The sequence below is a fragment of the Micromys minutus genome (genome assembly GCF_963924665.1).
Source record: "Micromys minutus genome assembly, chromosome: 13".
Classification (NCBI taxonomy): Eukaryota; Metazoa; Chordata; class Mammalia; order Rodentia; family Muridae; genus Micromys; species Micromys minutus.
In genome coordinates, this window is record NC_137982.1 from 3,326,718 (window position 1) to 3,350,837 (window position 24,120).

At 49.5% G+C, this 24,120-nt stretch overlaps 1 protein-coding gene across 2 annotated transcripts in view; it reads left to right on the forward strand.

Moving 5' to 3' along the window:
- ADAMTS13 (ADAM metallopeptidase with thrombospondin type 1 motif 13) overlaps positions 1 to 24,120 on the forward strand; it is a gene marked incomplete at its 5' end in the record, with an annotated part of 30,402 nt that continues 6,282 nt past the window's right edge. Inside the window, 23 exons of one of the 2 annotated variants that reach the window (XM_080927331.1) lie at positions 1 to 117; positions 427 to 496; positions 2,122 to 2,270; positions 4,855 to 4,938; positions 5,184 to 5,308; positions 5,430 to 5,576; positions 7,564 to 7,710; positions 8,134 to 8,296; positions 9,448 to 9,552; positions 10,202 to 10,353; positions 10,451 to 10,514; positions 12,508 to 12,634; positions 13,539 to 13,687; positions 14,032 to 14,152; positions 14,813 to 14,893; positions 15,665 to 15,846; positions 16,690 to 16,825; positions 16,899 to 17,028; positions 17,636 to 17,821; positions 19,084 to 19,273; positions 20,376 to 20,496; positions 23,210 to 23,339; positions 23,418 to 23,597. In XM_080927331.1, coding sequence (XP_080783457.1) covers positions 1 to 117; positions 427 to 496; positions 2,122 to 2,270; positions 4,855 to 4,938; positions 5,184 to 5,308; positions 5,430 to 5,576; positions 7,564 to 7,710; positions 8,134 to 8,296; positions 9,448 to 9,552; positions 10,202 to 10,353; positions 10,451 to 10,514; positions 12,508 to 12,634; positions 13,539 to 13,687; positions 14,032 to 14,152; positions 14,813 to 14,893; positions 15,665 to 15,846; positions 16,690 to 16,825; positions 16,899 to 17,028; positions 17,636 to 17,821; positions 19,084 to 19,273; positions 20,376 to 20,496; positions 23,210 to 23,339; positions 23,418 to 23,597 — 3,056 coding nt within the window. The remainder of the gene's footprint in view (positions 118 to 426; positions 497 to 2,121; positions 2,271 to 4,854; positions 4,939 to 5,183; positions 5,309 to 5,429; positions 5,577 to 7,563; positions 7,711 to 8,133; positions 8,297 to 9,447; positions 9,553 to 10,201; positions 10,354 to 10,450; positions 10,515 to 12,507; positions 12,635 to 13,538; positions 13,688 to 14,031; positions 14,153 to 14,812; positions 14,894 to 15,664; positions 15,847 to 16,689; positions 16,826 to 16,898; positions 17,029 to 17,635; positions 17,822 to 19,083; positions 19,274 to 20,375; positions 20,497 to 23,209; positions 23,340 to 23,417; positions 23,598 to 24,120) is intronic. The other variant, XM_080927332.1, reaches the window with a different exon arrangement.

Genomic DNA, 24,120 nt, shown 5'->3' on the forward strand with positions numbered 1-24,120 from the left:
ATGAGGCAGCTTTGCCTACGGTGGATGTGCCAGGCTTTTCATGCTGCCAGTATCAGAGGGACCCTCACTGGTGCCATCTTCATTCTGGGCTGCTGGGGGCTCTCTGATTTTCAGAAGGTGGGATTATACAAGATCTGGTGTTGAGTGTTGCAATCGCTTTCGAGAGGGGCTGTCAAAGCTCTTGGGTGCAGTGGGTGGGGTGCTTAAAGGTGAGAAAATTCATTTACTCTGATAACAAGACAGACTCCATTTTGTTGCAGCCCTGTGTGGACTGATCTCCTTTGCTCTCTGCCCAGGCACTGCCCCCTCATTCTCTGTCCCTATATCTCTGTTGTCCTCTCTTCTTGCCCTTGTCTCCTTTCTCCTCCTCTATTGTTGGGATACCCGGGACGTCATCTTTTAACATCTATACCATTTGTTTTGCAGAGCTTTCTTCAAGATCTGGAGCCCGAGGACGTATCTTCTTCCCTTGGCCGCCGTACAGCTTCACTCACAGGTAGCTGTCCTGATGTGCTCTGAGCCAGGGGAGTTTCTTGAGCCCTGGGTGGGGGACAGAGGGAGTTCCCACTGAGTCAGAGCCATGAGGGTTCTGGTGGTCATGGAAGGAGGAAGAGAAGCTATGTCTCTCTCCTAATTGGTGTCATTGCTTCCTGCCAAGTTGATAATATTTGTTCTGGGTGTTCTGGCTGCCCTGTGCTCCTGACCCCAGGCTTCTGTTTAGCATCACAAGCGAGGGCTTGTCCATCAGCTGGCCTCCTTAGCCTGTGGATGGCCTGCAGGGGGGCTGGCTGATTTTCAGGAACTTGCCGTTTCTGACCATAGCTGTAAATATTTATTCCTTCTTTGGGAACAAGGTGAGTGACAGGCCAAGCAGCAGTGGTTCCTGTCCTGTAGTGCTCCTCGGGTGAAGGCTTTCCCACAGCGTCTAACCCTGCCTCTCAGGATGCCATTCTTTCCTCAGAAGAACAGTTGGTGGCTTTGATTAAAACCTTGGTTGGGGATAGACTGTGGTCCAGCTCACTTGGTAAAGTACTTCCGTGTGGAAACGTGAGGGCCTAAGTTCTAGTCCTAGTGGTCACATAGAAAAGCTGGGCAAGGTAGCACACATTTCTAATTCCAGTACTGAAGAGAGGCAGAACCCAGTGTGCATCATTCCAAGATCACAGAAAAACTGGTTACAAACGGTTTATTTCATAATCCTTTCAATTCTAACTATGAGCTAGGAAAATACACAGACCAGCCAACCTCTAGTTCAGGAGCCCCAGGTCTCAGCGAGAGATTGTCTTAAAAAACAAGATGGGTGGCTCCGGAGGAACAACACCGGAAGCTGACTTCTGGCCTCTATATACACACCCAATAGTTGTTGGCAAGGTCCAGAGACAGGTGAGGCCAGGACTCAGGGTACAGGCGATTAGAGCATGGCCTCCCACTTACAGTTTTTCTGAGGCCACGGCAGGATACTAAGTGTCTGGATCATTGGGTCCTCCCACGTCTGGGTTCCAGAAGGCCTAGGACACTGTTCCCTGGGCTCCTAGGCCTTTGTACTCCAGAAAACAGTGAGCACTGAGCTGGATGCCTGAGTCCAGAGACCAGAGCTGTCTGTCCTCCTTCCTGTTGGCTCGTTTATGGAACAATCACTTCAAGGCTTACGTGACTTTGCCAAGAACTGATCCAGCCCCTAGGCAAGGTCCAAAGACTGTAGGCAGCTTGCAGTCCACCCATCTGGGTCCTGGAAGAGTAGGGTTCCCATGAGGACCTTGTCTCGTGCCTGCATGCTTCCCTCCCACTCACCACAGAAAGAATCCTGGCCTTCTCCTCAGCGGGAGGCACAGGGGAGGAGGATCCTGTCTCAAGCAGAGCCTCTATTCACTGAAGCCCTGCTCCCTTCCAGTGAGGAGAGGCTTGGGAAGCTGTGTTGTGGGGGGCCTAGAAGAACTCTTTACCTTCTTTCCAGCCTGCACTGGGACTCCTGTCCACACTTTCACCAACTCCTCAGGCTAAGAACTGTGCCCTGGGAGTGGACATGAAATTGGCCTTTTGACTGGTCAGCCCCTCCCTGCTAGCTCTAAACACAGGTTTCTAAAACTTTGTCCTCAGCCTCTTCCTCCCCCTGCCCCCCAGGCCATCCTTCCTCTCACTTCCAGAGACTGAGACGGAGAAGGACTTTGGAGGACATTCTGCATCTGGAACTCCTGGTAGCTGTGGGCCCCGATGTTTACCAGGCTCACCAGGAAGACACAGAGCGCTATGTGCTCACTAACCTCAATATCGTGAGTGATGCTGGGCTGGTAATGGCTGGTGCAGGAAGGTGGGCTCAGGGCCTCTGGTGGGTCTGTGGGCTCTCCCTTCCAGCCATTGCTCACAGGCCTCTGTTTATGTAAAAACTCAGTCCATTTGAACAGTGCATTGAACTCTCTCATAGAAGCTGAGGGTTAGCTGGAGCTCATAGCCCTGAAGCAAAAGGGAGGTCACTACTGTCTTCCTCTTCCCCTTTCCTGCAGCACAGGCAGACAAAGTCAGAGAATCCCTCTCAACCACGGGGTCTTCCCGTGGCCTCTCAGCTCTGCCCTAATGTTAATTTGGCCAACAGCAGGCTCAGTCTGTGCTCACTGCTCTCCCTTCAGGTCTCTAGCCTCTTAGGGAGGCACAGGGCAGATGAGCTCCACACTCAAGGTGTGAATAGGTGTTATTCTTACACACTCCTCCTCCCTGTGACCTAATGGGTGGGACAGCAGAGGAGCCTCACACCATTAACCTGTATGTCAGAATGGTTAGAGAGGATACTATGGCACACACAGGACACAGGTGAGGTAGAAGTGTCCTAGTGTCCTGTTAGAGAGGACACTATGGCACACACAGGACACAGGTGAGGTAGGAGTGTCCCAGTGTCCTGTTAGAGAGGACACTATGGCACACACACAACACAGGTGAGGTAGGGGTGTCCCAGTGTCCTGTTAGAGAGGATACTATGGCACACACAGGACACAGGTGAGGTAGGGGTGTCCCAGTGTCCTGTTAGAGAGAACACTATGGCACACACAGGACACAGGTGAGGTAGGGGTGTCCCAGTGTCCTGTTAGAAAGGATACTATGGCACACACAGGACACAGGTGAGGTAGGGGTGTCCCAGTGTCCTGTTAGAGAGGATACTATGGCACACACAGGACACAGGTGAGGTAGGGGTGTCCCAGTGTCCTGTTAGAGAGGACACTATGGCACACACAGGACACAGGTGAGGTAGGGGTGTCCCAGTGTCCTGTTAGAGAGGACACTATGGTACACACAGAACACAGGTGAGGTAGGGGTGTCCCAGGCCAGCAGGAATTCACACTATACAAACGGTGCTCATGAGCATTTATTTGGTGTCCCTAGAACCAATATGAACACTTGGAAGGCAGAGGCAGGTGAGTTTCTATGAGTTCGAGGCCAGCTTAGTCTACAAAGTGAGTTCCAAGACAGCCAGGGCTACACAGAGAAACCCTGTCTCAAAAAATGAAAAAATAAAAGTAGAACCAATATAAAGAACGTGATTAGGTCCATTTGCTGGAGCAGTATCTTCAGAATAATAATGAGTTAAGTTGGGTGTGGGGGCATAAGCCCAAACATGTCTCAGCAATTGCCACCAAGCATAACCTGAATTCAGTCCCAGAGCCCACATGGTAGAAGGCTTCTATATGTGTGCCCATACATTAAATAAATAAATGTAAACCAATTGAAAAAAAATTGGTAAACTGATTCTAGGTACTAGTTCCAGTCAGTGACTAACAGGTCCAGTCTCCTTCTGTTTCCTCAGGTCTGCTGTAGAGAAAGGAGAGTGGTGGTAGTCATGAAGAGACCCTGGTTGTGACTCTGGGGTAACATCTGGTCCAGCTCTGTCTCTCTCTCTAGAATGGCTCCAGAGTTTTCTTTGCATACACCTCAGCAGTCTCAGAGCCCTCCTCCCTGCTGCCACACTGTCTGCCCCAGGCTTTCCTTCCCATTTACAGATGTGGTCCAAGGCCAGACAAACCTGTAGGCTTTCTGTATACAGGCCCCTGGGTAATGTTTTCTTAGTGCAAATGGTTCCCTCTGCCAACTGCAAACCATAGTCTTTAACTTTTGTGGTTCTTCCCTTTAATTTTAAGTAGGGAAATCCAGGCTCCTTAGAGTTGTTAATATGCATTAGGACAGAAATTCTCAACCTGTGGATTATGACCCCTAAAACCATTAAAAAAATATAGATATTTGATTACAATTCACAACAGTAGCAAAATACAGTTATGAAGTAGCAACAAAAACAATTTTATGGTTGGGGGGTCAACACAACACAAACTATATTAAAAGGTCACAGTATTAGGAAGGTTGAGAACCATTGGTTTAGGAGGACTAGGTGGTGGTTCCTAAACCAGGATATCTATAGTTTTATTCTCTGAACCTGCTAACCAGGCAAAGCTTGATTTCTACCTCGTAAAACAGAAAGCCTCTAAAGAAACCGAGGCTCATTGCTTAGTGACCTGAACTAGCAGAGGCTAGGCAGAGGCAGGACTTAGATTCAAACTTAGTCCAGCAAACAGCTCTTTGTGTAAGATGGTCTTCCCAGGGCGTGAACTAGAGAAAGGCTGAGTCTAGTCTGACTGTCTACAGCCTGCCACACAGACAAGATTTCAGCTTCCTTCCTAGCCTCCATGGGGCATCCTCTTCACCACCACTCCTGCCACCGAGGCTCCTGGACTCACTGTGATTATCGTGTGTTGTCCCCCTTCCTTCCTCCTCCCCTCCCTTCCTCCTCCTCTCCCTCCCTACTCCCCCACCTCCTCCCCTCCCTCTCTCACTCTTCCCTTCCTTCTTCCTTCCATCCCCTGTTGCCCTCTTCAGGGGTCAGAACTATTGAGAAACCCATCCCTAGGGGCTCAGTTCCAGGTGCACCTGGTAAAGCTGGTCATCCTCTCTGACTCGGAGGTAAGTACAAACCCTGACTCCATTCCCTTCATCCTTTCCTGCAGAACTGGTAGAGGCTGGTAACTGGGGGGCTTAGCTGGACAGACAGGTCTCCAGGAGCTTCTTGGAGCCTCAGTTTCTCCATCTGTAAAGTGGGGTAGCAGTAGAATTTTTATAATATGGACCGACTGAGAAGCATGCTGGCAACAGTCAGCACCATCCTTGGTACCACTTCCATAGAAACGGGTTCTTTGGTTGTTCTCTAGAGTACTCCGAATATCACAACCAACATCACCTCATCCTTGATGAGTGTCTGTGAGTGGAGCCAGACGATCAACCCCCACGATGACAGGGACCCAAGTCATGCTGACCTGATTCTTTATATAACCAGGTATCTGATGTCCCACAGGGGTGCAGCTTGCTTAGCAGGGCTGCACTGTGAGCTTTCCTGCTGTCTGTACTAGCAATGTGGCTGGTGGAGCCATCTGTGGGATTCTTTTCCTCTTATCAAGGTTTGACCTGGAGTTGTCTGATGGTAACCAGCAGGTTCGGGGAGTCACCCAGCTGGGTGGTGCCTGCTCCCCTTCCTGGAGTTGCCTTATCACTGAGGACACTGGCTTCGACCTAGGGGTCACCATTGCTCACGAGATTGGGCACAGGTATGTGGTCTCACCAGTTATCCACAGACTGGTCAGAGCGCTGGTCTGAGCCCCAGGGTTGAGGACTGTGCCCTAGGCAGGCAGCAAATCTTTGCAGAGCCAACTCAGAAGCCTGTACTGCTTAATCTAAGTGTCTCAGTAGGGGAAAACTGAGATAGGGGAAATCTGATGCTTCTTGGTCACTGAGTGATTAATATGAACTCTTTTTCCCTAGATAAACAACAATGAGAAAATAATAATTTAATATTTAAGTTTTAAAAATTGTGTGTGTGTGTGTGTGTGTGTGTGTGTGTGTGTGACAGAGAGACACAGAGAGGTGTTGAAGAAAGAATGATGTGGGGTAAGGATCATGCCACAACATGCATGTAGATGTCAGAGGATAACTTTGCAAAGCTGGTTCTCATCTTTACATAAGTTCTGGGACTTGAACTCAGATTGTGAGGCTTGCGTAGTGAATGCCTTTACCCACTGAGCCATCCAGAATCGAAGTCTTGTCGGAAATTCCAGAAAAGACAAAAACAGACTGAAGGTTATTCTAAGTCTGTGCAATAGTTACAGTTCTAATGCTGTGAAGAGACATCAGGACCAAGGCAACTCTGATAAAAGAAAGCGTTTAATTGGGGCTGACTTACAATTTCAGAGTGTTAGGCCATGATCGCTACAGCAGGGAGCATGGTGGTACACAGGCAAGCCTGGTGCTGGAGCAGTAGCCGAGAGCTTTATATCCTAACCCACAGGAAGGCAGGCAGAGAGAGGCCTGGGCCTGGCATGGGCTTTTGGAACCTCAAAGCCCACCTCTAGCCACATACCTACTCCAAAAAAGCCACAATCTCTTAATCATCAGTTGGGGGCTTGACATGTAAATGAATGGGGGAGGGTGTTTTCTTATTTAAATGACCACACACCACTTATGAAAATGTCTTTTCAGAGTTACGTTTGATTTTGGTCATTAATAGGCACATGGCAGGCTTCTGCAATCCATTGTTATTTTGATTCTATTGTGGTTTTTAAGACAGGATCTCACAGGCCACCTGGCCATCTGGGTAGGATTACAGGTGTGTGTCACCAGCCCACATAACTCTTGTCTTTTAATATATCAATATATCCCACATATTTCCCAGCTTACAGATCTCTTATGTTTTGTGTTTTTGTTTGTTTTATACACACAACAACTGAATCCCCCCCCCCCCCGTTGCACAGTTACAGTGTTTTTGAGTCTTTGCTTCTGCGTGTAGTATGTATTCTTGTTGGCAAATCTTTATTCCTGTGTGTTATCATTTTATCTAGAGTGACATATTTCTCTTTTTTTTTTTTGATTTTTAGTTGTTTTACCTACTGCTGTTAGGAAAATAATATCCAGTTGTTATATTATATCAAATGATATAGGAATTTGCAGAGCATAAGATGAAAGTTTCCTTTCTGGTAGCCTCTGCGCTGGTATTGGCTCCCGAGGTGAGAACCAGGCTCTCCAGACTTCCCACAGGATCTGGCCCCAACAGCTCTTGGACTGCCTCACCCCTCCTCCAACCTCTTAGGTTCCTAAGTCTGTTCTGCATAAAGTGTGGGGATGATATTGCCTCAAAAAAACTACCATCTAGGAACAAAAAGGAAGGTAGCAACATCTTCTTGGTCTTTTCAACCACAAGGTAGCTGCAGTGTGGATGGACTTCCCAACACCAATCACAGCCAGGCCATCAGCCACCAGAAGGGTAACCTGTCCAGTTCCCACTTCTAAACCCTAGACTTGTAACCATGGATTCGGTCAGCTGGTCTATCATCAAAGCTTTTTGCTATTTATTAGCCAAAGGAAGAAAGAGCCTACTCAACCAGCTCTTCTCCCTTTCTCATATAGGTGGGAAACTGAGGCAGGCCCTCCAGGACTCCTGCTGGGCTGGCTTAGCTAGTAGCAGGGTCCAGGTCCAGGGGACACAAAGGTGGCCCTGGCCCAGCCCCAGCTGGCTACTCTCAGAATTTCTTCTGCCCACAGCTTCGGGCTGGACCATGATGGTGCTCCAGGCAGTGCCAGCACCTGTGAGGCCAGTGGCCACGTGATGGCATCTGATGGTGCAGTACCTACCGGAGGGGCCCTGGAGTGGTCCACCTGCAGCCAAAGGCAGCTGCAGTACCTGCTCAGGTACAGCCTCCGCCTAGACAGGGTGGGCTGTCACTCTCACCGTGCCCTGGAGCCTTCATCCCATCCACTCTTTGCTATTATTTCCTGTCTCCACCCCCACTCTGTTCCCCCACAGTCCCTCCATGCCCTCTGATCCTCATTCTTCCCCCACTTTCTTGAACCCACTCTTCTATCCCATTCCACTCCTGGGCCCACCCCTCAATTGTCCCTTGTTCTCTACCTCCCCTGCCTCGCCTTCCACCCTTCTATGGTAGACCTTTCCCGTCCACTGGTCCATGGTCTCCTCCATCCCCCTTTCAACACCCCCTCCACCTGTTCCACTCTACATTCTACCCAGCTAACAGCCCCAGCCCCACATCTGCTGCTTTACTCTGACTCCATTGATGTCCACTCAGGTCCTAAGCTCTGCTTGATCTGTCACAGCACAGGGAAAATGCACTGCTTCTGGGACCTGCCCGGGCTGCACACACCACATACATGGCACCAGCTGGCGTCACTGCCTGGCCTCTATCACAGTGCAGACGATCAGTGCCGTGTGGCTTTCGGCTCTGGGGCTGTCGCTTGCTCCTTCTCCAGGGAGGGTCTGGTGAGTCTACCCATCCATCACAGCCCGTCTCACTCTACCCAACTCCCTTCCTCTCAGTGCACTGACCCCCAGTGGGGTCAGGCAGAGGTGAGGACCACTACGGGGCTCACTTGTCTGATGCTCACAGTTCAGATATGTGCCTGGTCTTGTCTAATGCTTGAGTTCAATTTATTGTTAAGAACTGCACATGTGTGTGTGAGTGTGCCACAGTACACTTTAGGGGGTGAGAAGACAGCTGTGCTGACTGAATTCTTTCCTTTTCTTTTAGGCTCTGGGTGTTGAACTCAGGTCACTAGGCTTGCATCATAATCATTTTTACCCATCTTACCTACCCTCCTCTTGGACATATCAAACTTTAAAAAAGAACTAATGTCCCCACATTTTTGTTGATTTTGTCTCAAAGATTATGTTTCTAGTTGTTCCTAGTACAAAGGTATTTAACCTGTGGAGGTAGGCTCAGCATACAGGGCTTCTAAGAGACAGAGGCCTCTTAGGCTCCACACAGAGAAGTAGCATTGTGGCTCACGACAGAAGGAAATGCAGAGGCCAGAGTTTCCCAAGGCAGACTTCCTCCTTTTCCCTCTGCACAGACAAGCCCCTTTCTTCTTCCAGAGATGCATTAAGAATTATGTTTAGGGGCTGGGCATACAGGTTAGTTGGTAAAGTGTTTGCTTTACTGGTGTGTATTCAAAGCCCCAAATCTTGTCGTGGGTCGAATAAACTGGGCATGGTAGCACATATATGTAATCCCAGAATTCTAGAGGTGGAGGCAGGGGAAGGAGGTGGGGAGGAGGCAGAAGTCAACATAGGCTACATAGGCTAGCCTGGGCTAGAGACCTTATATTTAAAAAGTTACATTTAGTATTTTTGTAAAACGTACAAGTCTCTGAATTATTATGTTTATTGACCCATGTTAGAATGTGAATCTTTTATTTACGAGTTTATTTTTCTCTTCTGGTTTAAAATATTCAGACATTTTCATGGCCCCTAGAAGCATGACTGGCCCCAGGAAGTTCCATCCTTGTTCCTAATGGACAAGTCAGTCAGCTGGGGTTCTTCTCCTAGGCCACTCATCTGATCAGGGTGTCACTCACCTGGAAGGGACACTAAGCAGGCGACCTCTTAGTGAAGCACTTGTGGATCTCTCTTAGGATGTATGCCAGGCTCTTTCCTGCCACACAGACCCCCTGGACCAAAGCAGCTGCAGCCGCCTCCTTGTTCCTCTTCTGGATGGGACAGAATGTGGTGTGGAGAAGGTTGGAGTAGTGGGAGGGATGAAGCTATCGAGGGGCGGGGAGTCTGTGTGTAGGGGAGAGAGAGTGGGGTGGGTGCTTTTCCTGAGTGGGGTCTTCACTCCAGAGCTCGGTACCACTTCTCAGCCACTCCCTCCTCCAGCCCTCTGTCATACACAGAGCATACATAGTCTGTTGAGTGACAGGAAGCTCCAAGCATCCCCACTCAGATCACCCTTGCTCTTTGCCTACACCATCTCCCTAGGGTTAATTTCCCTTTTCACTGAGTACTTGGCAGCCTGATGTCTTCCCTTTAGCATTTGCTCCCAAACAGAATAAGGTATGTGATTGTGCCCTGTGCCTCTCTTTAGAAGGAATCGGTGTGTGAGGTCTCTGTATGCTTTGGGAGATCCCTATGTCCGTTGGAAGACCCTGTGTGTGGTCCTTATGTACTGATGGCGTGCTCCCTGTCAGTGAGATCTCTCTGTGTGCTAAGGATTCCAATGAGGGGTACGGTCCCTGTGTTAGAAGTCTCTATGTGTGACGGGAGACTGCGTTCTGTAGAGGTCCTCAGTGTGTTAGGGTCACTGGGCATGCTGGTTGCATCGCTGGTTGCATCCCATGTCTTCTGGGTCCCTGTGGGAAAGGGACACAGAGCTGTTTGACTTTGCAGTGGTGCTCCAAGGCTCGCTGTCGCTCCCTAGCTGAGCTGGCCCCCGTGGCTGCGGTACATGGACACTGGTCTAGCTGGGGCCCCCATAGTCCTTGCTCCCGATCCTGCGGAGGAGGTGTGATCACCAGGAGACGGCGGTGCAACAACCCCAGGTACAGAAGGTTCTCCTAAAAGGAAGATGGTTGCGTCCCATTCTCTGGGAGCAGCAGTGGTCACTTCTCATCCCCTTTGTTCTGGGCACATTTCCAGGCCTGCATTTGGGGGACGTGCATGTGTGGGCGAGGACCTCCAGGCTAAACTGTGCAACATGCAGGTAGGCTGGTCTTCTAGCTGAGAGGGTAGATAAGAGGTAGTCACCAGAACGGCTGTCCCATGGGCTCATGCCTCCCTTTTGAGGGACACAGTGATTAGCAAAGACACCATGTGACTGCTTTCCCCCCAGAGTATCTAGTCACCTCTGAGATGACATCTCTGTGAAATGCGCCTTGTTTAGTTAACCATTTCAAAGTGCACAGTGCAGAGGGACTGAACACACAAGGGGTGCTGTCTCACAAATACTGCCTCTCTCTGGTTCCAAACACTTCCCTCATCCCAGAGGTGAAGCAGTAAGCAGCCCCCCTTCCCACCCAGCAGCTTCAACTTGCTTTCTGTCGCATGCATCTGCTTGTTCTGAGCATCTCATTTAACACCATCTTACAGTGTCTTTGATATAGCCGAGCATTTCTGAGAGTTTTCTCTGCTGTATCACGATCAGTACATTGCTCCCATTTGAAGCTAGAGATCAGTCCATGAAATGGATGGCGCTCCTGGTTTTCTTCTTCATTTCCATTGTTTGGGTCATTTGTTCTTTTTTGGCTACAGTGAGTCCAGCTCCTGTAAATGAGTTGGCTTCAGTTGGCTTGACCTTCTGTGACAAAACACCACAGGCAGAGTCATTTGTCAACAACAGAAATTAATTTCTCATGATTATTGGAGTCTGGAAGTCCAAGAAAGGCCCTGGCGAACTTGTACCCACTTCTCAGTGGTCCCTGTTGCCCTATCCTACAGAAGTCCAGAGTACATGGTTCTCACAGGGTAGAGGGGACAAAAGGAACAGAAGTCTTGCCGCAGAGGCCTCTAGCCCTTTCATAAAAGTCCAGTTCTAATTATGTGGGTGGAGTCCCTGAGACCTTTAACTTCTCCAGGCATACCTCTTGGCACTGAGCACATCATGGATTTTGGAAAACCATAGGAAAGCCCAAAGTAAAAGTTGCTGCTTGTGTAGAAATTCTATGCTTAGCTTTTATATTTTTCCTCCTTTTAAAAAGCCATGTTTGTGTATGTGTGTATGTCTCTCTGTGTGTATACCCACTTGTGTGTGTGTGTGTGTGTGTGTGTGTGTACCTTTGAAGGCCATAAAAGGGTGTTGGATCACCTGGAGTTGGAGTCATAGTTAAGTCACTTGACATGTGTGTGCTGGCTCAACACTGAACCTGAATCCTCCACAAGAGCAGTAAGGGATTCTAGCTGCTGAGCCATCATCTTCAGGCCCCTCCCTGCTTTTTTGAGATGGGTTTCTACTTTGTAGCTGGGACTTACTATAGATCAGGCTGACCTTGAACTCACAGAGAGTCACCGGTCAATGCATCCCACGTCCTGGAATTAAAGGCCTGTACCACCACAGCTAGCTTTAAACAATCTTGTCTCTCTTCATGCCGATACCATTTTACCATTTTGTATTCTTACCATCAGTATACGAGGATTCCAGTGTCTCCATGTTTTCTCCTACACACGCGAGTTTGTCCTAGTTGGCATGAGGTAGAACGATTTTTTTCCATTCTGTTCCAATCTCTTCTGTGCTTCAGATGACTGCTGGCTGCCAGAGCATTCAGTGTGTAGCGATCCGCCCCAGCCTAGTCCTTGCCCTTTTCTGCTGTGGTTGCCATCTCTCCCCATGTGGTCTACTGCAAGCCTATCCTTCCCAGTGCAGTGAGGCAGAGCAACGTGTCTGCAGTTTCTCAGTTTCTGCCCTGGATGAACCTAGGAAGCAAATATACAGTTCAGCCACATTTCTTAGGGTTCAGGACTTGGAACCCCAGACCCAAAGTGCCGCACTGTGTCCTGTTTTTCTCTTCCTGCTGCTGCTGCTGTGTCCTTAACAGATTATCTGGAATCTCCCCATGCGGTCACCTATAGACTACAGAGCAGAGAGTAGCCACAGCCTGGGGCTGAGTCACTCTTCTCTTGAACCTGCATGCAGGATGCATGCTGCCTCCCATTGGCCAGGACCCCACCCGGACCACCTGTCTTCTGCCTCCTCCGGCCAGGCTTGTGAGAAGACTCAGCTGGAGTTCATGTCCGAGCAGTGTGCCCAGACAGACAGACAGCCACTGCAGCTTTCCCAAGGCAGTGCCTCCTTCTACCACTGGGATGCAGCTGTGCAGTACAGTCAAGGTGAGCTGTGGGGCCTGGGAGAGCAAGGCCCTGGAGACTTCAGGTTAGCCAGTGCCTTCTTTATCTTGCTGCTGAGATAAGAGATAAAATACCCCAACACAATTAGGGATTTAGTCTGACTCAAATGCATGTGTCAGGGAAGTTATAGCAGCAGGAGACAGGGAGCTAATCATATTGCACCTGAAGCCAGGAAACAGAGAAAGAGAAACAGAGACAGACAGACAGACAGACAGACACTCAGAGTGGGTGGTGGTGGTTGCATTCAGCTTGCTTTGCCTGTCTTATTCAGGATAGGACCTCAGTTCATGAAATGATACTGCCCACTTTTAGGATGGGTCTTCCCTCAATTAATCTAATCAAAATAGTCTCTCGAAGGTAGGACCAGAAACTAACATCATCCACATAATTTCTTACAGCATTTAGAGGCTTGTCTTCTAGGTGGTGACTGTAGATCCTGTCAAGCTGAAAAACTGGCATTAACCAGCATCACTCGGATGCTGGTTGACAGGCTTGACTCATGCTCTGGCATCCCATGGACCATGTATGGCTCTCTGGTTTGTTCTGGACTCCTCAGATAATAAGCAGAAAGGTTCTATTTTAGAAGCATCTTCTCTGGGCTTGCTAGAGGGATATAGGGAGATACTTCAGGGGAAATGCCCACGTGATTCATGGATAATAACCCAGTAGCCATGATTATGAGAGTTGACTATAATATGACCTTGGAAGAAAAACAGTGGCCCTGGCTACATGTGCAAAGTATGTAGTTAGTTGAGCCTGAAAGGACAGCCTACTTGGACCTGGTCTGGCAGGATTACAATAGCAAGTCCCAAAGGAACTTTCTACGTAGCTCACTGACCTTGTTTATCTCTGAACAGCAGACTTCCTTGCTACTCTGCCCTTCCAGGGGATACTCTGTGCAGACACATGTGCTGGGCTGTTGGAGAAAGCTTCATTGTCAGCCGTGGAGACAGTTTTCTAGATGGGACCCGTTGTGTGCCGAGTGGTCCTCAGGAAGATGGGACCCTAAGCCTCTGTTTATTGGGCAGCTGCAGGGTAGGTGTGTGGACAACCCAGGTGCCCCTCTGTCCTTATGGACTCAAGGCTTTCCTGTCCTAGTCAAAGGCTTCTGGGCGAGAGGAAAGGGGAGATGATCTATGGGCTATCTCAGTGGAGCTGCCCTGGCTTTGCTAGGGTGTGTTGTTGGGAATAGGATGGAACCTGGAGTCAGCCTGTATTACAGCCCAAACAGGAAAGTTATCATGGGAGCTCCCTCAGGATTACACAGATGTCAGTTACAGAGTTTTGTGAATCCCAGAGTCTCACAGCCAGCCAGGTTGTGGCACCAGGGAAACTAGCACCCCAATGACACAGGTTTTCCAATGTCCCCCTTTGCACAGACCTTTGGCTGTGATGGCAGGATGGACTCCCAGAAGGTTTGGGATGCCTGTCAGGTGTGTGGAGGAGACAACAGCACCTGCAGTTCACAAAATGGCTCTTTCACTTCTGGGAGAGCCAGAGGTAGGTAGGCCTGCCCTCATATGGGGTGGGGTCCCCGGCAGTCCGCATTAGCCTGGGTCACTCAGGTCACGGCCCCCACATGCTGGCTCAGCACTCGGCATCTCCCTGTGTATTTCGGTTTATTCTTCTCTGACATCTCAAACTCCAGCAACATTGCCTCTGCAACCAGGCTTGCAGCACCCCACTAAGTCCCTCGCCATAGCTGTGATGAGGGGAAAAGAGAGAGAAGTAGCAGACTCTGAATAATTGTCAGGTCACCTCCTTCCCACTCAGGAGTCCCAGCAGGAGGACTCAGTGGACAGCAGGGATACAAGCTTGACTTTGCTCTGTATATATACAGTGAAAAATCTTTTGCCAGTACTGACTTGCAAGATCAGAAAACAAAACAAAACAAAACAAAACTTGAGCCCCGCCTCTCTGGCTGTGCCCTCAGCTGAGAACCTTGGCTCTGGTCTATACTCCTTGCCTGGGCAATGTCCTTGCAGGTGGCCCCCTAATCTGGTCTTGATGGAGATCCCCCTCTTCCTATGATGGGGATCCATTGCCACCGAAACCAGCCCAATGATACCACTCAGGTCTGTCCAGCTAGGCCTGTCTTCTTTGGTAGTGGTCTAGGTGACCACGAAACCCAAGCAACTCTCTTGCTATGCTTGTCCCTAGAATATGTCACGTTCCTGATAGTTACTCCGAACATGACCAGTGTGCACATCGTCAACCGCAGGCCGCTCTTCACACACTTGGGTGAGATGACGGGAGATCCTTCCCTGCACTTAGCCACCCATGTCTTAGTCTTTTACATGCCTTCACTCCTGACACCCACTGCAAGGTGGGAAGAACACCAACTCCCCAGACCCCCTGCCCCAGAGCTGATACGCTCACAGCTAAGCTTATCCTAGGTGGAAGCTGAGCATGGGGCAGGGGTGGGTATGGGGCAGTGGAGCAGTTTGACAGCCCCAGGCCCCAGGAACTGGTGCTTTCTAGAAACAGAGCGTGGCAACCATCTCAGGGATCTGGCCCTTTAAGAGTCAGATGGTTCACTGGACTCCTTTTGAAGATCCTGTCCCATAGACTTTTCCTTTGTCTCAGAGGCTAGCCTCTGACCTTAGACCCCATGGAAGGGATCTAAGAGCCTTGTGTGAGCACATTCAGTCTAAGGCAGAAGCCACAGTCCTCACCAGATTCTGGACAGGGGCATGGAGCCAGCACTGTGGGAAAGGCTCCTCAGTGGTTTTATTTGGCAGCTCTGTACATGCAGAAAGAGGGATTTGGTTAATAAAGATGCCGTCTGAGACAGCAGACAGTCTTAGGGTTTCTTGGGGGGGGGGCGGATTTAGAACCTTGGGAGGAGCTAAGGGCACATTAGACCCTGCTGGCAGAGAGCCCCCTGCCTCTTGTCTTGCTGTCGGCCACAAGCCTGCACTGTGAAGAGTGGTCCTGTCCCACTGAGTAGGCTGCTGGCCTGTGAAGAGGGGTGGCGATCACCCCACAGTGCTGACGGCTCTGTTCTCAAAGCGGTGAGGATCCAGGGCCACTACATTGTGGCAGGGAAGAGCAGCATCTCGCCTAACATCACGTACCCTTCCCTTCTGGAGGACTACCGCGTGGAGTACAGAGTGACTCTCACGGAGGACCAGCTGCCCCGCTTAGAGGAGATTCACATCCGGGGACCTGTCCGGGATGACATTGAGATCCAGGTCATCAATCAGCCAGGCTGCGGGGGTGGGGCCTCTCCTGGTGACTCCTGGTGTCTGCTTGTTTGTCTGTAATTCAGTCACTCATTTATTAACCCTTGCGGCAGTCCTTTCAGGACTTTTCAAGCGAGGCTCTTTATAAGATGAAATGAAATGAGAGCCACTCACAGGATTAGTGTACGACAAGTCAGTATAAATATATGCCCATATCCAGGGCATGCAGAAGGCCTCGGAGGTCTGAGAGTAAGACAGTAGAATTAATGCTGGAATCAGGGACCACTCCTCAACCAGAAAAGTGTGGAGGAGCTGAAGGACTGGCCCTGGGAAGTCCTCTGAAACGTGAAATGGGCCAAGAAAGGAGGTTCCTGTACCAGGCACGTGGGGACCCTTCAGGGGACAGAGGGCAAGAGCAGAGGCACATGAGGCCCTGAAAGATCTTCTGTAGGGGTGGTCCTCAAAGATGTGGCTCATCTGTGTGAGTCTCTGTGTGCTCTGCTAAAGAAGGTGTATGTAGATGGGCCAAAGCTGAAACGGCCTAAGCCTTCATCTTATATCCTGGCCTGGAACCCTTTTGCTGGACCATTCCCTGCCCTGACAATACTCCTGACCTCCTTGGCTGTAGTCTGTCCCCAACCTCATCAACACTCCCATAATACCCTATAATACCACCTACCACCTCCTTGGTACACACCTCCTCTGTCCCACATTTCTCAAAGCCCTTTGACACTCAAATCCTGTCTGCCTCCTGGAGTCTGGGAACATGAATGCTTTCCGGACAGATGGTTGTGACAGAGACCCCAGGGTGTGCCCTGTTAAGTACCTGAGCTCCCATCTATCTGGATATAGGTGTACAGAAGATATGGAGGAGAATATGGGGATCTTACGCACCCAGACATCACCTTTACCTACTTCCAACTGCAGCAGCAGGCAGCGTGGGTTTGGGCTGCTAAGTACGGGCCATGCTCAGTGAGCTGTGGGGCAGGTAAGGCACAGGATACCTCCAGCCCTGCTGGACCCCGTGTGGAGAAGGTTGAGTCTCTGCTCTGCCCTTCCAGGCCTGCGCTGGGTGACCTACAGCTGCCAGGATCAAGCTCAAACTAAGTGGGTGAAGAATGCCCAGTGCCAAGGGAGCCCACAGCCACCTGCATGGCAAGAGCCTTGTGTCTCTGTTCCCTGTCCCCCATAGTAAGTACTAAAGTGGGTAGTCACCTGGTTTGTGGTGACTGTTGAGCAGGCTGAAAAGCATCTTTGTGTGTATGTGTGTGTGTGTGTGTGTGTGTGTGTGTGTTTTAGTTTTAGCTGCAACTCTATGGGCTGGACTCTGTCAGTGACCTCATTCTGTGAGTGAGAACATCAAGGCTTGAGACACACACAGTCACAGAGACAGTCTGGGCTGTGGTCACATCTGGGTGTCCTGAGGCCTCTCTGAGCTCAGGTTCCCATTGTAAGATGGTGGTGACCACCCCACCATGGGGAATGATGGGAGGGCCAGCACCTGGCTTTCACTGGCTTCTGCCAACTGCTAACGAGAACTTTTAGAACAAGGTTGTCTTGCTGGGCGTAGGGCCCCAGCCAGCACTATACAATACCTGGCTTCAGGGTTAGAAGTATGTCAAGGGAGGTTCCAGACTGAGGCTGGTTTTGGAACAGCAGCTTGGGAACACAAGGCCTGGACCAGAACAGAGGAAATGTGTCTTTGGGATCGGCAAGACAGACTTGCCTTCCACCACATCCCCATGAGCCAACCGAGGAACCTGGCCCCAGGCCTGATGTTCTGTCTTTTTCTTCTTAGTTGGATAGCCGGAGACTTCAGCCCATGCAGCGTGTCTTGTGGCGGAGGCCTTCGGGAGCGGTCACTGCGCTGTGTGGAGGCCCAAGATGGCTTCTTAAAGACGCTGCCACCAACCCGGTGCAGAGCGGTAGCCCAGCAGCCTGCAGCAGAGGTGGAAAACTGTAACTCCCAGCCCTGTCCCACCAGGTGAGTATATCAAGGTGTGGTGCAGCAGGGCTCCTGGGCAGGGCTGGTCCCTACTGAGACCCACCCGTGTAGGGAGTCTCCCATCAGCTCCATCCTGGTGATAGACGGTGGTGCCTGAGCGTCAACCTTCTCACTATTCAAGAGGCGCTGGGCTGCTCACCTCCATCACTGGATTTTAACACCTGAGAATGAGGGATGTGAGGACGGTGTGACGCTGTGAATGCAGAGCTCATATCTGGTGGCTGGGACTTAAATATCCCCCATGTCCAAACTGATCTTCACTTATTGGTCTGCCCGTCACCAGTGGGCCAGATCAGCATGGGTCCCTTCCTTTTGGGAGAGACAGTGGGAGAGCCCTAGATTATTGGTAGCCCACCCATGGCCCTGGCTCCATCTTCTCCTCTCACATGTTAAGAGTAGAGGTATGACCCAGTCTCAGCACCCCTGATGGCACAGTGTTCTAAGCAGCCACCATGACCACCATCACACCATGGAACTGTGAACATACATGACCCCTGTCGCCTTGCAACAGGGCATCGAGCGTGTAGCTGATAGGCTTAGGGAGGAGGTCTTCTACCTTTGCTTCTACAAAGCAGTTGAGTGGGGCTCTGCGTCCCCAACCCCTTACCACAGGTGGAGCGTGTGGTTGACAAGTGCAAAGTTACTTTTTAAACTTTTTAAAACTTGATATTACAGTTGTTTGTTCATTTAGTATGTATGCGTGTGTGCATATGCATGTGAGCAAACCATGGTGCAAGAGAGAAGGTCAGGGGCTGGAGGGATGGCTCAGTGGTTAGAGCACTGACTGCTCTTCCAGAGGTCCTGAGTTCAAATCCCAGCAACCACATGGTGGCTCACAACCGTCTGTAATGGGATCTGTTGTCCTCTTCTGGTGTGTCTGAAGAAGGTGACAATGTGCTCACATGCATGAAATAGAAAGTGTTAAAAAAAAAAAAAAAAAAGAGTAGAAGTCAGAAGACAACTTACTACAGTCAGTTTTCTCCTTCCCGCCCCTGGGATCAGACTGTCAGGATTGGAAGCAGAAGCCTTTGCTCACTGAGCTGTCTCATTGTCCCAACAGTTCTTATTGAGGACAACTGAGTTGTGATGAACCAATGTTTCAGAGAAAGCGCCTGAGTTTTATTTCTTAATGGGATCTATATATTTGAATCTTAGATATCAACTCCCCTATCCACCTCAGGAGATGGCTGTACCTCCCATGAGGCGGCAGAGGCCTGATGACATTCCTGTGTTTTCTTCAGACGGGAGGTGTCAGACCCTGGCCCTTGCATGTCATCTGCCTGTGAAGCAGGTCTGGAGTCAAGGAATGTGACATGTGTGCCCAGGGTGGGTGACCCAGACAAGCCTGCAACTGCAGACCCTTGCCACACAGATGCGACCTCGTCTGAGCCAGAGCCCCGCAGCACCACGTGTCCTCCAGGCTCAGGTCAGGTGAGTAGATGGGGCAGGAAGGTGGCCAGGAGTCCTGGGTCGTTTGTTAGTCATGAAAATGAAAAACACAGGTTGTTATCTCCCTGCTGGCCAGAGCGAGGACTCCATCCTTCTTAGAATGCTGTCTGAGGAACACCCTGTCAGAGAACACACTTTAAATTCCGAAAGGAGTGAGCCCGGCTGAGAGAAAATAGAGCCTGTCAGAGGCAGCTGAGGGGGGAATCTGCTTGCTGCTGTTAATTGAGGTGCTGAGAATCAGATCCAAGGCCTTTAGTATGCTAGACAAGCACTCTCCCGCTGAGCTATAACCCTGGTCTTTTCCTTCATATAGTTTAAATTTTGAGACACTGTCTCATTAAATTGTTTGGGACCTGTCTATAGCCCAGGTAGCCCTTGAACTTTCTTTTTTCTTTCTTTCTTTATTTCTTTTTCTTTTTTTTTTTTTTTTAGAGATTTATTTATCTTACATATATGAATACACTGTAGCTATCTTTCAAACACACACCAGAAAAAGGGCATCAGATCCCATTACAGATGGTAGTGAGTCACCATGTGGTTGCTGGGAATTGAACTCAGGCCCTCTGGAAGAGCAGTCAGTGCTCTTAACCACTGAGCCATCTCTCCAGCCGGCCCTTGAACTTTCAATGCACCTGCCTAGGCCTCCCGAGTTGTGGGGACCACAGACCTGTGACACTAGGCAAAGTAAAGAGCTCTCCAGCTGCTATGAAAGTAACTCTTCCAACTTGTGCCTGGCATCCAGGGGCTTCACGCAGATGTTGTAGACAGGCTGGAGGGCCCTGGATTCTTCTGGTCTAGGACTGCAGGGCCAGATATGCTGGTAAATCCACTGCTGCTCCTTAGCTCCCACCATCCCACTGGCACCATTTGGCATGATAAGGAAACTCCACAGGCCAAAGTGAGGTGCATGGTGAGGGTTTCGCCAAGGGGCAGGGCACTGGCCTCCCAGGAGAACAGCAGGGAGGGAACCCTGGAGTGTTCAGAATATTCCTTCTTTCCTCATGGAAAGGAGAGGAGGAGGGAGAGTGGCAGGTCCCAGACAGAAGCCAGAATGACAGACCCACCTGCTCATTGCTCTCTTTAGGTGGACACCATGGCTCTGGGAGAGGAGGCTCCATCCCCAGTGGGCAGTGACAAGCCAGGCCCTCAGGCTGAACGTGTGTGGACTCCTATGGTGGGGCTCTGTTCCATTTCTTGTGGGAAAGGTGAGAACCTGACACTCATGGAACTCCATTGATTCTCTTATCTACCCACGTTCTGCCTATATCAGTGCTGAAGAAGCCATAAGTCATCTGAATGTTTCATGCCTGACTGGAAAGCAAAGATAAATCCTAGAAAGGTGGGCACCTAAGACTGTGTTCCTTACAGTCCTACAGAGCTGTGACCAAGACAACCACCAAAGCTGAAAACAGTCATTTTCAGATTTATTTTTTCTTTTGTTATGAGTACACTGCAGCTGTCTGCAGACACACCAGAAGAGGGCATCAGATCTCAGTACAGATGGTTGTGAGCCACCATCGGTTGCTGAAAACTGAACTTAGGACATCTGGAAGAGCAGTCAGTGCTCTTAACCGCTGAGCCATCTCTCCAGCCCCAAAACAGTCATTTTAAAGATACATTATATTCTTGGTCTTCCCTATTATAAACTATCTCCCCCATGCATGCACGCACATGCACACGCACACACACACATACATGCACACGTATCAGATCCCCCAGAAATAGTTACAGGCGGCTGTGAGCTGCCATGCCAGGAACTGAGCCCATGACCTCTGCAAGAGCAGTAAGAGCTCCTAACCACTGAGCCACCTCACCAGTCCCAACTCTTTAAACATTTTTAGTGTTTCACTCAGTGGCAATAATCACACCCACTTTGTTGTGCAGCCATAGGCACCATCTATTTCCAGAAGATCCCATCCTTCCGATCTAGACCCTGTCTCCATTAAACACCAACATTTATCGATTTCCAACCTCTGGCTACCTACGTGTTAGTTTCTTCTCTATGGCTTGCTTCGAACCTCAGCTTTGTGCAATGTGTCATTCTGTGACTGGCTTCTGTCAACTAGGTTCATCCATGTTGTAGTGGAGTTGGAATCCCTTCTTGGCCCCAAGGAGTGTTCCACTGTGGGTCCGGCCCGTGCTGGTGTGGGTCCCCATGAGGGGACAGCTGCTGGGGTTCTCCTTTCAGCTTTGGTGAGCAGTGCTGCTCTGAGCATGGGCCTGACCTTTGGTCCTGGTGGACGAAAGATGAGGAATTGCAGAGCTGTGCTGTCCAGCTGTGCTCAGCTTTTGCAGGCCTCTCTGCACGAGTTTTTGGAACAGAATTTTACACCCCCACCAGTGGGGCACCGGGTCCTACTTTCTCCACATCCTTGTCAATATTTGCTGTTTTCTGAGTTTTCAGTAGAGAAGGGTGTGAGAAGATGCACGGGATCTTTAAACAGCCCTGACTACTCACTGCGCCTTTTTAGAACTGGCCAGAAAGAGATCCCTAAGGGATGGATGGAGGAAGCCAACCCTAAGAAGACCTTTTTCTGGATCTCATGTGGTTCAGGCTGGTCTCAAACTATGTAGCCAGGGATGGCCTGGAATTCCTAATCTTCCTGCCTTCATTTTGATTGTAGACTTGTGACACTAAACACAGTGCTTATTTATTAAATGTTTTATTATGTGAATGTATATATGCATGTATGAATGTATATATGTATGTATGAATGTATATATGCATGTATGAATGTATATATGTATGTATGAGTGTATATATGCATGTATGAATGTATGTATGCATGTATGAATGTATATGTGTATGTATAAGTGTATATATGCATGTATGAATGTATATATGCATGTATGAATGTATATGTGTATGTATAAATGTATATATGCATGTATGAATGTATATATGCATGTATGAATGTATACATGCATGTATGAATGTATATGTGCATGTATAAATGTATATATGCATGTATGAATGTATATATGCATGTATGAGTGTATATATGCATGTATGAATGTATATATGCATGCATGAATGTATATATGGTGTATATATGTATGTAAGGATTTTGCACGTGAGTGCATGTGCAGCAGTGGGCAGAAAAAGACATGAACTCTTTGGGCCTGGAGTGCAGGCTGGTCTGAGCTGCCTGATGTGAGCACTGAGAATTGAGCATGGGTCCTCTATGAGCTCTTAGCCACAGAACTATCTCCTGTCCACATGCACGGTTACCGTGCAGTACTGGGCTTTGAACTCAGGGCTTTGTGGATGGTGGGCAAGCACTCTACCAACTGAGCTACACTGCCGGCCCTCAAGAGACATTCCTTAAGCAAAGATGTTTATGCTTACACACACGCACACACATGCCCATACACACACACATGCTCTCACACACACACATGCTCATACACACATGCTCATACATACACACACATACACATGCACATACACATGCTAATACACACACTCACACACAAGTATACACATACACATACACACACATTTACACAGTATTTTGATGTCTGTTTTCCTGTTATCATTTTTACAGCAAGTCCCCCTCCTACTTTTAGATCTTTGTTTGTGGCTACTGCACTGAAGTAGAATTGCTTACATGAGCCTTGTGTAGAGGCCAAGAGACACCGTGACAGCATTTCCTACCACGCTGTAACATAAAACAAATAAAATAAAATAAAACAGCGGCTTCCAACACCAGGCACCCTTCATTATTCAGTTGCTATAAATGACTGTGCCAGGTAGATACCATTACGTGGAACCCAGGGGATCAGAGAGGTTAAGTCACTTGTCCAAGTGCGCACAGCTGGTAAGATGCAGAGGGACCTTGGCTGTAGACGGACAAGGAACAAATGCTGTAGGCCTTGCCAAACTGGGTCAAGGGCATTCCTGCTTCTTCCCAGCAGGGCTGAGGGAACTGTATTTCCTGTGCATGGATTCTGTCCTCAAGAGGCCTGTCTCCGAAGAGCTGTGTGGCTTGGCTAGTAAGCCCCCAAGCCGGTGGGAGGTCTGCAGGGCTCGGCCGTGTCCTGCTCGGTGAGTTGGGGAAGGTTAGTGCAGGGGAAGGGATCTGATCGCAGAGTCCCCTATGAAGCCTTGGCCTTCTTCCTTCAGGTGGGAGACTCAAGTCTTGGCACCGTGCCCAGTGACCTGTGGAGGGGGGCGAGCACCACAGGCTGTTCACTGTGTGCAGCTGGACCGTGGCCACCCCGTGTTTGTACCTCACTCCAAGTGCTGGCCAGTGCCTCGGCCAGACTTCTTCAAGGACTGCAGTCCTGAGCCCTGTCCTGCTAGGTGAGCACCTTGCTTGGGAAATAGGCAGCCATGGATCTGTATTAGGCTCTGCCATCAGGCCCAGATGATGTAAAGTATACGCGTGGGTTCCGGGATGCTGATAATATAGGAACATCTAAAAAAATCTATTTAGTTAATGTTTGAGACAGGGTCTTACTATGTGGCTCTGGCTGGCCTAGACTTTGTAGACAGTGCTGGCCTAGAACTCACAGAGATCCTTTTCACTACTCCTGGTCATATATCTATCTTGTCTGTCTGTCTAAATATTTAATCCTGGGGCTTTGTACAAGTTAAATGAGCACTGTGGCACTGAACTATCTCCCCAGCTTCTCTTTGATCATTTATGGGGTCTCACAAAATGCTCACTGGTTTCACTCTGTAGCCCGGGTGAATTTAGGACCCTTGACTTGTGTCACCTGGCCTAGTCAGGCACATATGTTGATGGAACATTTAGTCACTGCTCATTCTAATTTACTGAACAGCTGCTGTGCCCCGGTGCACAGAGTCCTGTACTGTGCCTGTA